Genomic DNA, 13,418 nt, shown 5'->3' on the forward strand with positions numbered 1-13,418 from the left:
TTTTTGTCTGGAAGATCTCTATATTCAGCCGTTCATGTGATCCTAACATGGCCGCCCCAATGAGGGGACCGTCTCCATGTAGAATAAAATAGCTTTTATGAGGTTACTCATATGGCTCTTTTGAGTAGTCATCATATACACGTTTCAAAATTACTATTAATTTCTCTGGAAGCATAATTATTTATTTATTTATTTATTTATTTTTTAATAAAGAGAAATTACTGATTGCACCTTTAACAACAATTAGAACACGATCAGTCATCAAACATCCCAATTAAACAAAGCTATACCAAACATCATAAAACCTATTATAATAAATGCAACATTTAACAATTAGCTTTTAGTGAAATGACTCCGGATGAAGGTGTACAGCAGATGAGCAGTTCCTGTCAGACACAAAGTCTGTCAGCAAACGGTTCATTTTTCCAATTCCAAACTTGTGATAGGCTTTTATTTTCAGGAAAATGACTTGTTCAAATCTTTCGTTAAGGAAAGAAACACTGTGTGTGGATCGATTCTCGCAGTAAAACATCATCATCGGAAGTCGATCCGCCCATTCCAACAGAAGAACACAGCAGCACTTCACATCAGTGAATAGAAGACAATCAGTACATTTATTTACGGGGATCAAACAGGGTTTGCGCTCATAAAGCCTCTATATTGCTGGTTGTAGTGACTAGAAATGAAGGTAAAGCTTGAGGCGGACGCTGATTCGCCTTCACAGAGTTTCTCAAACAGTGGTGAGGGCAGTGAAGCAAACAACCTCTCCGACAGTGATTTTGTCGTTGTCAAGCTTGAAGATGAAGATGAAGATCAAGCATCTGAAACCGAAATGGATCTGAGTATTTTCGCTCCTGTCGAGTCCGAGTGTGAGGAAGATGAACTTTCAGACTCGGATTCATCCGGTGTTTCCACATGGAGAAGAAAACACCACGAAGAGCAGCAAGGTTTCACCTACATCTAATTCATTTAATATGTGTGTTTATTTGTTAAGTTTGTGTCAGTCTGTAAACACTAACAAAATATCAAAGCTGTATGAAGTCAGTTCCCCTGAGTAACTAACCACAGGTGTAGTTCATCACATTAACTTTGAACATGTTCCTCTAACGTTTGACAACCAGAAAGCGTCCGATTACATTTTGTCTCAAGGTATGTAGGGGAGCCTGGGGCTAGTCGTCACACTTTTTCCTCCAGGGAATATTTCTCTGGATCGGTTTATTTTTGAAAGTACTTTTTCTGAGTTGCCACATTCCTTAAAGTTTTGGTTACAAAAAAAGCAATTGAACATTTCCCCCGTTTTTGCTCTGGAAAAAAGTTAAAATTCATTGAACGCATGTTGATATTTTTTTGACAACATGCCCAAAAAGCACCACAAAATCTATGCCTCACAAAAAAAGTAACTCTTGGCTTAACTTAATTCAACTGTGGACAGTGGTTCCACATATTTGAAACGAGTTTTCTTAACTTAAAATTAATATGTAACCTCAACTCAAATATGTCCTGTAGATGGAACCTAAATTAATTGGGTAAATACAACAAAGTTAGACATGACAATGTAACACAAATAAAAAAAGGGATTTTTCCCCTTTTTCTCCCAATTTGTAATGCCCAATTCCCAATTTGCTCTAAGTCCTCGTGGTTGCACAGTGATTCGCCTCAGTCCGGGTGGTGGAGTACGAATCCCAGTTGCCTCCTCGTCTGAGACAGTCAACCTGCGCATCTTATCACGTGGCTTGTTGAACGCGTTGCCACGGAGACATAGCGCGTGTAGCGCGTGTTCAAGCCATCCACCGCGGCAACCACGCTCAATTCACCATGCGCCCCACCGAGAACAAACCACATTATAGCGACCACGAGGAGGTTACCCCATGTGACTCTACCCTCCCTAGCAACCGGGCCAATTTGGTTGCTTACCTGGCTGGAGTCACTCAGCACTCCCTGGGATTCAAACTAGCGAACTCCAGGGGTGGTAGCCAGCGTATTTTACCACTGAGCTACCCAGGCCGCCCACTCAAATTAATTTCTTTAATTTCTTTATATGTTGGCTAGTGATAATTCATGTTATTAACATGCTAAATACATGTTGGTGGTGAGCACTACAGAGTGCAGTGTGGTAGCTATGCTATGGTAAGTACAGCAATTCCTCAAAACTGAAAGTATGTGAACATACCTGTTCTCATCCTAAGCTCAAGCTCCACTCCACCATATAATGGTAACCGCCAAAACTCAAACACAACACAAGCTCTTCTAAATCTCAACATAAAACATTACACTAACAAGTGTCCCCTTTATATTCATCTTGCACAAAAATGCATAAAATAACACTTCATTTTAACATTTACTCTCCCTATCGAGTCCAAGGCAAATCATGCTTGAAACTAGAAATCCCCAGACCAGTTTCATCAGTGCTACATTAACACCACAAAAAGTATTCACATTGCCCCAACTCCTTTTTTGAGTGTATGCCTGCATTAAACAACCTATTCTAGACTATTCTGCAAAGTTTAAAAAGAAAAACCATTACGAGGCACAAAACCATTCATGAAACAACAAAATGGAGAAAGTTGCGAACATAAATACCATACCATTGTTTTGGCCAACAAATACAAATTGTATCAAACGTTACAACCTGCCCCAGTAACAATGTGACAACATGCCCTGACCTGATTTTTATTAAAAATATGTTTTGGTGCATATATGCCTTTGTCATTAACAATTTTTATTGATTCCATACTCAAATTAACACAAATAGTACATGAAAACACGGAATCAACATTTATCTATATATGCCCCCCCTCCCGTCACCCAACATACAAATCAGTGGTCAGACATTGTATAACTACAGACACATATATAAACAGATAGTCCAAAGAAAATACTCTGACATAAATAGACAAAATTAACAAACAAATAAGAAAAAGGGTACCGCATATGAATTAATTTACATATATATATATATATAAAACCATTTAAACTATAAGTCTCTCTCCACTGCTCCTCCACAAGAGCCCTCCAAAAAGGCCAAATAGTTGCCCCACTTTTTATCAAACAACCCCTGGTTGCTTAGCCTTCTATACGACACCTCCTCAAATGCCGCCACCCTGCCCATCTCTGTGCACCACTCCTGAAATGAGGGCGCTCCAGCCGACTTCCATGCTCTAAGGATGACCTGCCCTTCAATCATAACACTGGCTAGGACCCAATTATTTATTAACTTATCCCCTATATTAATGACTGCCCCATTGCCTAAAATACAGAGTCTGGGCAAAATGAAATTTGAGTGCCCAATACGTCACACATAAAACTCTGAACCTTCAACCAAAATTCTTGGATCTTAACACACCACCAAAAAACATGGGTTGTGTCTCCATCTTCTGATGGGTATCGCCAACAGATAGGTGTGTCTTTAAGACCAAGTCTATACAATCTAGAGGGGGTCCAATAGAATTTATGTAAAATCTTGAATTGCATAAGGCGCACCCTTGCATCTCTAGATGTAGACTTGATGTTTTTTAGAATCCTAGCCCACACTCCCTCCTCCAATACCAAGTTTAAATCTTTCTCCCAAAATCTCGAGAGAAGTTGAAGCTCCATCTCCCAGACTCTGCATTAGCAGAGAGTGATACACTGATGCCTCATGGCCTTTTCCAAAAGCAGTAATCACCACTTCCAGAGGATCTGCCCCTTTAGGGGGTTGTGTGCTACTCCCAAAAAACAGTACAGAGTAGGTGGCGCTGCTGTAAATACCTAAAGAATTGAGATCTGGGAATGCCAAAATGTTAAAACATATTTTCAAAGGATCTCAACACTCCACTCTCATATAGGTCACCGAGCGTATTAACTTCCCTCACAATCCACTCTGTCTAGCATATTAATACATAATACACATCAGCCATATGCTTGAAGCAACATTTAAATAAATGTCTGAATTAAACACTCTGGACACATTTGTCCATATCACGTGCAAATGCAAGATAATGGGGTGTAACTTAACTTCTCTGATTAGTATGATAGGCTTTGCAATGGCGAAATAGGAGCAAGAACTTCCTGTTCAATACAAAACCAGGGAGAGGCTATCTCAGGTGGAAGCGACCAATGAGCCAAATGTCTGAGACCGAATGCATAATAATAAAACAAAATCTTGGGTAGGCCTAGCCCACCTTTGTCAATCGGCCTATGCAACTTACTGAAGTGTAAACTGGGACGTTTACCATTCCAAATGAAGGACTTCGCTATGTTATCAAATTGCTTGAAATAAGTGAGGGGGACATCTATAGGGAGAGACTGTAGCAGGTAGTTGAATTTTGGAATACAATTCATTTTAATAACATTAACCTTCCCAATCATAGATAAATGTAATGAAGCCCACCTGCCCACATCGCTCGAAAACATTTTTATTAAAGGGTCAAAATTAACTCTAACTAAATCACACAAATTTGCTGGGAATAAAATACCCAAATACTTAATGCCCTGTTTGTGCCACTAGAAGGCGCCCGGCTGAAAAGCCGTCACCTGGCAGTACGCTGTCAGAGCCAAAGCTTCGGATTTACACCAATTCATTCTGTAACGAGAACTTAGAAAAGGAATTAATAATTCTGTGGAGGCAAGGCATAGATCTAATGGGGTCGGAGACGAATAATAAAATATAATCTGCGTAAAGCAAAAGCTTATGCGCCACACCTCCTGCCATCACTCCTGGAAAATCATCCTCCTTTCTTATCGCAGCTGCTAATGGTTCCAGGGCAAGACAGAACAATAATGAGGAAAGAGGGCAACCCTGCCGTGTGCCCCTATCCAGAGTAAAATAATCTGAAATTAATCCATTTGTTTGTACCGCCGCTACCGGGTGTCTATAAAGTAACGTAATCCATCCAATAAAAGTATTGCCGAACCCATACATTTCCAAAATCTTAAAAAGATAATCCCATTCTACCATATCAAACGCCTTTTCGGCATCAAGTGATCCGGCCACTGAGAACCACCTCAAGTGCCTCCTAAGCCATGCCCACAGAGGATACTGAGGACCAGTTGGTCTCCATATAAACATTGATTTCAGCCTTTAGCATTTGTTGGAATTCAGGATTTTGCAAAAGGGAAACATTAATGCGACAACTATATGATTTCTTTTTCTCCATATGTGCAACACTTCTAAACACACCAGGGCATAATCTAAGACTAAGATGTTTCCAATTGAGCAATCAACAACATATGAAATGAGGGACTTATATATATATAAAACAAAATCTATTCTAGAGTAAATCTTATTGACCTGATGAAAAAAAATGTATAGTCCCTACCAGATGGGTTCAAAAGTCTCCAAATAACTGTAAGACCAAGATATTTACACATCTTGTGAAGCGTTACTGTTGCACTATCCCTTCAAGATCTATAAAAAAGCCCTGATCATCAACGTTAGGTGCATAAATATTAGCCAAAATAAGACTTTGTCCCTGAATTTCAGTTAAAACAATAATAACTCTTCCTAATTTATCTTTACTCTGTTTGAGACATTTGAATTGTAGATATTTACTTATCAGTGTAATGACTCCCCTGCTCTCACTCGAGCCAGTACTATAAAAAAATACCCACCACATATCTTTCCAACTTTTTCAGCTTCCTGCAGAGAAAGGTGCATTTCTTGAAGAAACACTATCATATTTATATGCTTAAGAAGAGAAATAACCTTCTTTTTATGGGGTGCCCCAACCTATTCACATTCCACATGGAGAGAGACAATCCACTCATATAAACATTTGACATTTTGACATATAATAAAAAATAGATTGTGTATCAAAGACATATAAACTTGACACGTCAAAGATTATAAAGACCACATTCCAACATTAGTGCAACAATCAAACCCCAAACATCCCCTAGAACAAAAAAAACAAAAAACAGAAAAAAGAAAAACATGCACATTAACCCCGCGCACGACAGCGCCAAGTGGCGTCCATCCCTCCAAACTCAAACAGTCCATGCAAGCCTACGAGAGCCCCCGTGACAACCTTGCCATCGGATTGCTCAAGTCCAGTGTTTCAGTACAAATTTTGTGAGGCAGAATTACATAACAGAAAATAATCTATAAAACAAACTCCAGCCAATAGGCAGAATAAACACAAAGAGCATGTAGATTCATGCACAAAACTGTCCTGAAGGTGTGTTATTCTACAAAATAAACTCCAGCCGATAGGCGGAGCCAGCACAAACATAGCACGCAGATTCTTCAAACAGTCAAGTGAATGTTCAGTGAGCCGGTCCACTCGGTGGCAGCATGAGTGCAAGCAAATGACGTACTCCAATGACTTTGCAAGAAATACTCCACAAAATATACTCCAGTCGATAGGCGGAACCAGCACAAAAAGCATGCGCAGATTCTTCAAATAGTCAAGCGAATGTTCAGTGAGCCGGTCCACACGGCTGCAACATGAGTAACATAAGATGACTTGCTCCATTGACTTTATGAAGGACATCGCTTGTTGTGGGCATGTGAATGTTTTACGTCCATCCTTAGCATCTGTTCTCAATTTGGCCTGGAATATCAGTGCAAAAGCGACCTTCCGTTGATGTAAAAGTTTCTTGCATTCCTTGAATCGATCACGTTTCTCTCTTGTCGAGTTTGTAAAGTCTGGGACCAAGAAAATGCTGTGGTTCTTCCAAGAAAGCCTACCTTTACTCCTCGCCTCGCGTAACACAAGATCTTTATTGGATGATCTCAGAAATTTGATCGGGGCCTGTCTCCCTCCGCGGATCGCCGAGCCGGAACCCTGTGAGCTCGCTCGATTTCCAGCTTATGGCCTGCCATGTCGAGCAGACTTGGAAAGAGCCCATCCAGGAATTCCACCATATCCTATCCCTCCACTCCCTCCGGGACTCCCACGATATGGACGTTATTCCGCTGGCTACAGTTTTCCATGTCCTTCAACTTCTCCCAGACACACTCTGGAGTGAGAAAATCTGCACCAAAAAAAGCTAAATATCATGCAGGGGTTGCTGTCAGAAACCACATAGATGGTCTGCATCAAGCCAACTGTAGCTGTACTGAAGTTTACAAGACCCTAAAGGCAGATAAAAACCCTATTTCTCTATCAGTGATTTAGAGAATAGGTCAACGCTTTGAAACAACAGGTGATGTTTCCAGAAAGAAAGGATCTGTAAGGCCCAAAGCCTCTTCTTGCAGGGATGACCACCTGCTGAAATTGACAGTTCTCAAAGACAAGCAAAAAAGCCTACAACAACTGTCAGCAGAATTCAAGACCTCAGAAAACAAGACTCTTTCCAGAAGAACGATAACCAGAAGGTTATCTAAAGCAGGTTTTGTTTCTTTCTAGAAGATGTGTTAAAAAGCCATCTCAAAAAAACCTCAAAGACAGAATTACGTTTTTGGAAAGTTTGATACAGAGTGGTTCAGCAGAGTTATGTGGAGTGATTTTAAATGTAATTTTTCTCATAGACTCCCTAATTTCTGTCTCAGATAACCAGGAGGATTCTGCGACCCCTGAGAATCAGTCTTCCAGCAGGAGTCTTAAAGGATGCCAAGAAACGAGCAAGAACTTGGTGGCTAAGCAAAGACGAAAGCAGAATCCAGTATGCAGTGCAGAAAACAGGGTATTATGATTGTTCATTTTAATTTTCAGAACTTCAACGACCTACTGTGGAGTCTTATATGTGAGGAATGTTATATAGAAGACTGTGAGACATTGAGCATTGCACATGTTAGGTCAGTTTAAGGATCATTTCCTTTTAAGAAGAAATAAATCAAAGACTCTTTGATTCGTCTTCATCAGTATTATGTTCTCATTTTTAAAAGTTGGAAAAGGAAAGTTTTGTAGGATTGTCTAATAATTGATAGTGCATATCTTATTTGAGCATCCGGTGCTCATGCCAGGAGAGCAGAACAGTGAGCATTGCTCAGTTGGCCTTGCTTTCAGATAGCAAATACACTTCTGTGTTCTATTCCATTCAATACTGTTTGTCTTTTAAAGGAATATTCTGGGTTCAATACAAGTTGAGCTCAATCGACAGCATTTGTGGCATAATTTTGATTACCACAAAAATTTATATTGACTTGCCCCTCCTTTTCTTTAAACAATGCAAAAATCTGGGTTCCAGTGAGGCACTTACAATGGAAGAGAATGGGGCCAATCCTGAAACATTAAAATACTCACTTTTTCAAAAGTATAGTCAGAAAACATAAACAATATGTGTTAACATGATTTTAGTGTGATAAAATCACTTGCTAACCTTTTATCTGTGTAAAGTTATAGCCAATTTTACAACTTTGTCGCCATGATAATGTAATGACAACAAACCCTAAAATAACTGTAAAAATGACAATTTATACAACTTTACCGTTCAAACAATAAACACGTATTAACAAAAGAATGAAAGTGCTTTTATAAAATAAGCTTCATATTTCTGCCTTTATACTATCTAAAAATGGGCCTCATTCACTTCCATTGTAAGTGCCTCACTGTAACCTTTTTTTAAAGGAGGTACGAGTCGAAATAAATTTTTGTGATATAATTATGCCACAAATGCTGTCGATTGAGCTTAACTTGTATTGAACCTGGAAAATTCCTTTAAATCTTTATATTCTATGATTCATGTTAGATTTTGTTCTAAAAACATCCTATCCATATATGATAAAGTCATGTATATTTTTTTCTTGTTTATCATTTAAACTATTCTTTTTATTCATTTACTTGCGTTACTTTGATATATATTGATATTTTACATGCGTCATTGATAAATATGGTTTTCTGAGGTGATAAAAATAAGAAATATTTGAAAAATCTAGTTTAAAACACATGTCAGGTTAGTAGGACCATGGACTATGTCCATGTTGGTTTCACAATGTTTGAAAAAACATTTTTGGTTTAATGATAATTTTAACTTAATATCATTTTTGTGTAACTATCAAGTAAAAGGTATTAAAATGCTTCCCTTGTGGCTTGAATATATGAGTGTGCCTAACTAAACCATTACTTTAAATTAATGTCTACAAATATTTTTCAAGGAAAAACCAGAACCCTTCTAATAGGGGAGCCATCAAGTCAAGTCAAATTTATTTGTATAGCACTTTTCACAACAGACGTTTGTTTCAAAGCAGCTGCACAGGAAATTACACTAGAACAGAAAATGAATTAATATAATGCCAATATTAGTTATTTATGTTTAGAACTATTAGTGGTTAAAATTAGTAAACTAAGTAAGTGTTGTGGGTCAATGGTTAAACAAAATTATTTTGTATGAATTATACGTTTTTGTGTTAAAGCCCTTGAAGTCATCCCAAATGAACTGAGGAAATACACGTAGATGCACTAGTCCATTAATTCATTTTCTATGTAGTTCACTTTTTAAGAGAGTGTTTTCCCTCCTTTGATCAAGTTGATATAGGTATCATTCAGTGAGGAGCATTGCAGTCCGGATGGAAACTTATGGCAGGTCATTTTGGTGAACTCCACCTGAGCCCATGCTTCAGACAGTGGCTCATGAAGAATTCCATGTCTTTAAGTTTGCATCAATTCATCCTCTGTGAAGTCTGTCTTAGTAGACTGAAGTGAACTCTGGCTGGCTCATGCTGCAGTTGGTCATCACTCAGCGACACAGTGGAAATCGGACATCAGGCAGGACCGGAGATGGATCTGGCAGGCTCTGGTTTAGACGGAAAGAAATAGAATAAAATGAGCATAGATGCCATTCACTTTAAAGCAGGGTTAAAGAATAAGAGAAGTGTTTTTGGTTCCGACAGGCCTAACTAAAGTAGCATAACTATGAATTGAGGGATAAATTAGGTGTATGCCTGGCTGACTAGAGAAGTCTTTAGTCTAGATTTAATCTGAGCGAGTGTGTCTGAGTTCCTGACTCTGCTAGGGAGACTATTCCATAGTTTAGGAGACAAATATGAAAATGATCTCCCTCCTTTTGTGAATTTTGATATTCTTGGTATTGTTAACAGGCCGGAGTTTTGCGATCGTAGTGAGCGTGATGGATTATAGTGTGATAGAAGGTCACTTAAGTACTTTGGAGCTAGACCTTAACCTACAAGCTTAGCCTAAAATAGCATAACACGGCGCTCCCGTAGACATTCTGTGGTGGTACACTGGTAAGGAATCCAGATGATGTTATTTTTAAATGGGTGTTTATGGAGGAGATGCCTCAGTGTGCTGAATAAACTGTTTTTGTGAGGAAACAGCACATCATTTAATGAATTGACCGCCTGTCTGCTATTCTTCAACATGTTTTACACAAAACAATCCTTTTGGAATGAACTATGTGTGCAGTTTACTATGATAAATTGCCTTTTTTTAGAAGTCGCAGACGATTTTGCAACGGGTAGGTGTCACTTTACGGCTCTCCCCATTTATTTGTATGGTGTCCACAAATGGTGACTTGCTGTCGTAACATGCAAGTTGACCGTTATGCTCTCTTGTATTTTAGAGCCGCAGAGGTTGTTATCTCCATATATATAAAATAAACTCTGATAAAACGTATTTGTTTATACAAATATCATGTACTTTACACCAAATTACCTTTTTATAAATCAGATACACGATCAGCCACAACATTAAAACCACCTTCCTAATATAGGTCCCCCGTGGTTATCATGCCACAGTCATGCCACAGTCCAGATCACTGAGATCACATTTTTTCCTCATTCTGATGGCTGATGTGAACATTAACTGAAGCTCCTGACCCGTATCTGCATGATTTTATGCACTGCTGCCACACGATTGGCTGATTAATAGCATGTATGATGGTTGGTGTCAGATGGGCTGGTTTGAGTATTTCTGTAACTGCTGATCTCCTGGGATTTTCATGCACAACAGTCTCTAGAATTTACTCTGAATGGTGCCAAAAACAAAAAACATCCAGTGAGCGGCAGTTCTGTGGACAGAAATGTCTTGTTGATGAGAGAGGTCAACAGAGAATGGCCAGACTGGTTTGAACTGACAAAGTCTACAGTAACTCAGATAACCGCTCTGTACAATTGTGGTGAGAAGAATATCATCTTAGAATGCTATTCTGAGATGCGGGTTGGTGCTGTTTTGGCGGCACAAGGGGGGACCTACACAATATTAGGCACTTTTTTTTCATACTGTTTCCAAATGGTTACATCACATGACATTTTTATTATTTTGATTGATTTTCATGACCGTAATTGTTTTGTGTGAATTGAATTTGAGAAAAAATTGTGTCATGTCTCACATGACCCACATTCCTATTTCCCCCCCTTAATATATGCTTTAATGTAGTTGTAATAAGTACCATGTTCAGGTTTGTTTCTTCTGGTGCAAGGGAAAGTTTCTGCATTATCTTCAAGTGTAAGGGACAGACTTTACCCTTTGGGACTTTTTCAAATACCTAACTAACTTGGAGTATCAGATAAATAATGTTTTGTTCAGTAAACAAAGAGCAGAGTTCTCTTAGCATTAACAATGTTTTTCTCTTTCAAAGGGCGTGAATTTAGGACTCCCACCTGAGGATCTCGCATGTTACCAAGCTGTGCCTCTATCAGATTCAGCCCGAGCTCCTGCAGAGATGTCTGGACTGGATACTGCAATCAGCCCTCTCGCTGCCATGGAACCGCCTGTATTTCCAAACACACCAGTTCTGGTTTGTTGAATCGCTTATGTTTCGATAAGCGTTGAAGTGGACACCGGTCAATGATCATTTCATATTTGTATCCACAAAATAGTCATGTTTATTTCATGGCTCTCTGGAATACTTGATTCTGTGTGGTCAATAGCAGTATTGCGCAGTCAAATATTTTTGCAGAAAAATTCTGGATGGAAACACCAAGATGCAATTATAATCTCCAAAATGCGCATAAAACGTATATGCTCACTGGAGGCAGATGTATTTTTTTTATTCGATGATAAGACATGCATAGCTCCTCAAATGTTGGTCTGTTTATTCTCAAATGTCAATATAATATCTTAGGTATCCTCTATTACCTCCCAGAACTGTGTGGCACGCTTTCGAGACGTAAGGCTTCTGCTGCTGAACGTTAGCAAACATGAAGTTTGACAGAGGGTTTTGTCTGCGTGCTCTAAACCACAAGTCATTTTTTTACATTTAATAAAAGAGCCACAGTGGCTTCAATTTCCATTTTCATTTCTATTTTGCTCCAGTTTCCCCAGTGATGATTTTGTTCTCTGCTTTAAGTGCAAAATCTTAATATCGCAAAAACAGTGTGCAAATAAATTAAAATCAGAATCTGACTTAATGAATCTGAAAGTATCCTCCTACTGTGTTCTGCGGAGCTGTGCTTGAGTTCTGTCTCTCCGTGGTCTCTAAAAGTAAGCTAATAAAATAGTTTAAACTACAATCAATATTTTATACCCGTGTATATATTTATTTGGTATATATTTATTTAGCCGTGTAATAAGCGAGATATTGTACAGTCAGCTGGTCATTTTCACAAATGAAACACTGGCAGGTTAATCAGAACTCTTCAAAGCCAAAGTGTGTCTTCTTTCATAATAAAATAATTTCCAATCAAATCAGTATTCATGTTCATTTATTTATTTGGCAAGTAGACATGTAATGACTGGGATGATGTACAGTCAGGTCAATATCGCAAAATACACCCATTTAGGGTGATACAAGTCCTGATTACCTATTTTGTAATTTTTTTTATTTTTTTTTTAGCAATAATGAATATAGTATAGTATATAATAAATCCTTATAATAATGTTGTACATATCAGTGTGTTTTCACTTTAATTTCCTATTTTTCTTCTAATTCAGAGCAAATCTGTTGTTGGCGAGGATCAGCAGAACATATTGCTTGAAGTCCTGAATCATTGTAGAGTAAGAGCTCAGTTTCAGCTTTTTTCTTTTTCTAAAACACATTCTGATTCCTATTTAGAAAATGTTGTGTTAAAGTGAACATGAAACAACATTCACAACCAATTTTACTTCCATAATGTAATGTGACATATCAGAGTAAAACTGAACATTAAATTTGTCAGAATTGTTTGGATTGTGAAAGAGATGTCATCCCATCCGAGAATTTGCATGTAATTGTTGAGAAATACTCCCCTTCTGAAACACCACTGGCACTTATTGTTTGAAACGTGTGCTACCTTGATGTTGGAGCAAGTTATTGCAAAGAAAGATTACAAAAACAGGTTTTTTTCTTTAGAATAGTGTGCACTGATAAATCATGCACAATAAGGACAAGAAATGTGTATTACGAGAGTAAATGGGTCCATTTTGGACTTTTTGGATTTTTTAATGTAATATGCAGGCAATGGAACTAGTAGCTGATTTTATATGTTAAATGTACCGATTTCCTGACCCAAAATCATTGTTTGTGACTTGCAGTACCTGCATGAAGCAGTGCAGAGGCTTGAACAGAAGGTTGACAGACAAATGGCAAATGAGGTGCAGTAAAGATTGACTTTTATTTGC

The 13,418-nt window shown here is 38.3% G+C and overlaps 1 protein-coding gene across 1 annotated transcript in view; it reads left to right on the forward strand.

The window, feature by feature from the left end:
- Positions 1-384: 384 nt before the first annotated feature.
- si:zfos-905g2.1 (uncharacterized) overlaps positions 385-13,418 on the forward strand; it is a 31,238-nt gene continuing 18,204 nt past the window's right edge. Inside the window, exons 1-5 of the mRNA XM_051659828.1 lie at positions 385-947; positions 7,472-7,605; positions 11,458-11,616; positions 12,753-12,815; positions 13,332-13,391. Coding sequence (XP_051515788.1) covers positions 683-947; positions 7,472-7,605; positions 11,458-11,616; positions 12,753-12,815; positions 13,332-13,391 — 681 coding nt within the window. The 5' untranslated portion in view covers positions 385-682. The remainder of the gene's footprint in view (positions 948-7,471; positions 7,606-11,457; positions 11,617-12,752; positions 12,816-13,331; positions 13,392-13,418) is intronic.

Source organism: Myxocyprinus asiaticus, chromosome 28 (genome assembly GCF_019703515.2).
Source record: "Myxocyprinus asiaticus isolate MX2 ecotype Aquarium Trade chromosome 28, UBuf_Myxa_2, whole genome shotgun sequence".
Classification (NCBI taxonomy): domain Eukaryota; kingdom Metazoa; phylum Chordata; class Actinopteri; order Cypriniformes; family Catostomidae; genus Myxocyprinus; species Myxocyprinus asiaticus.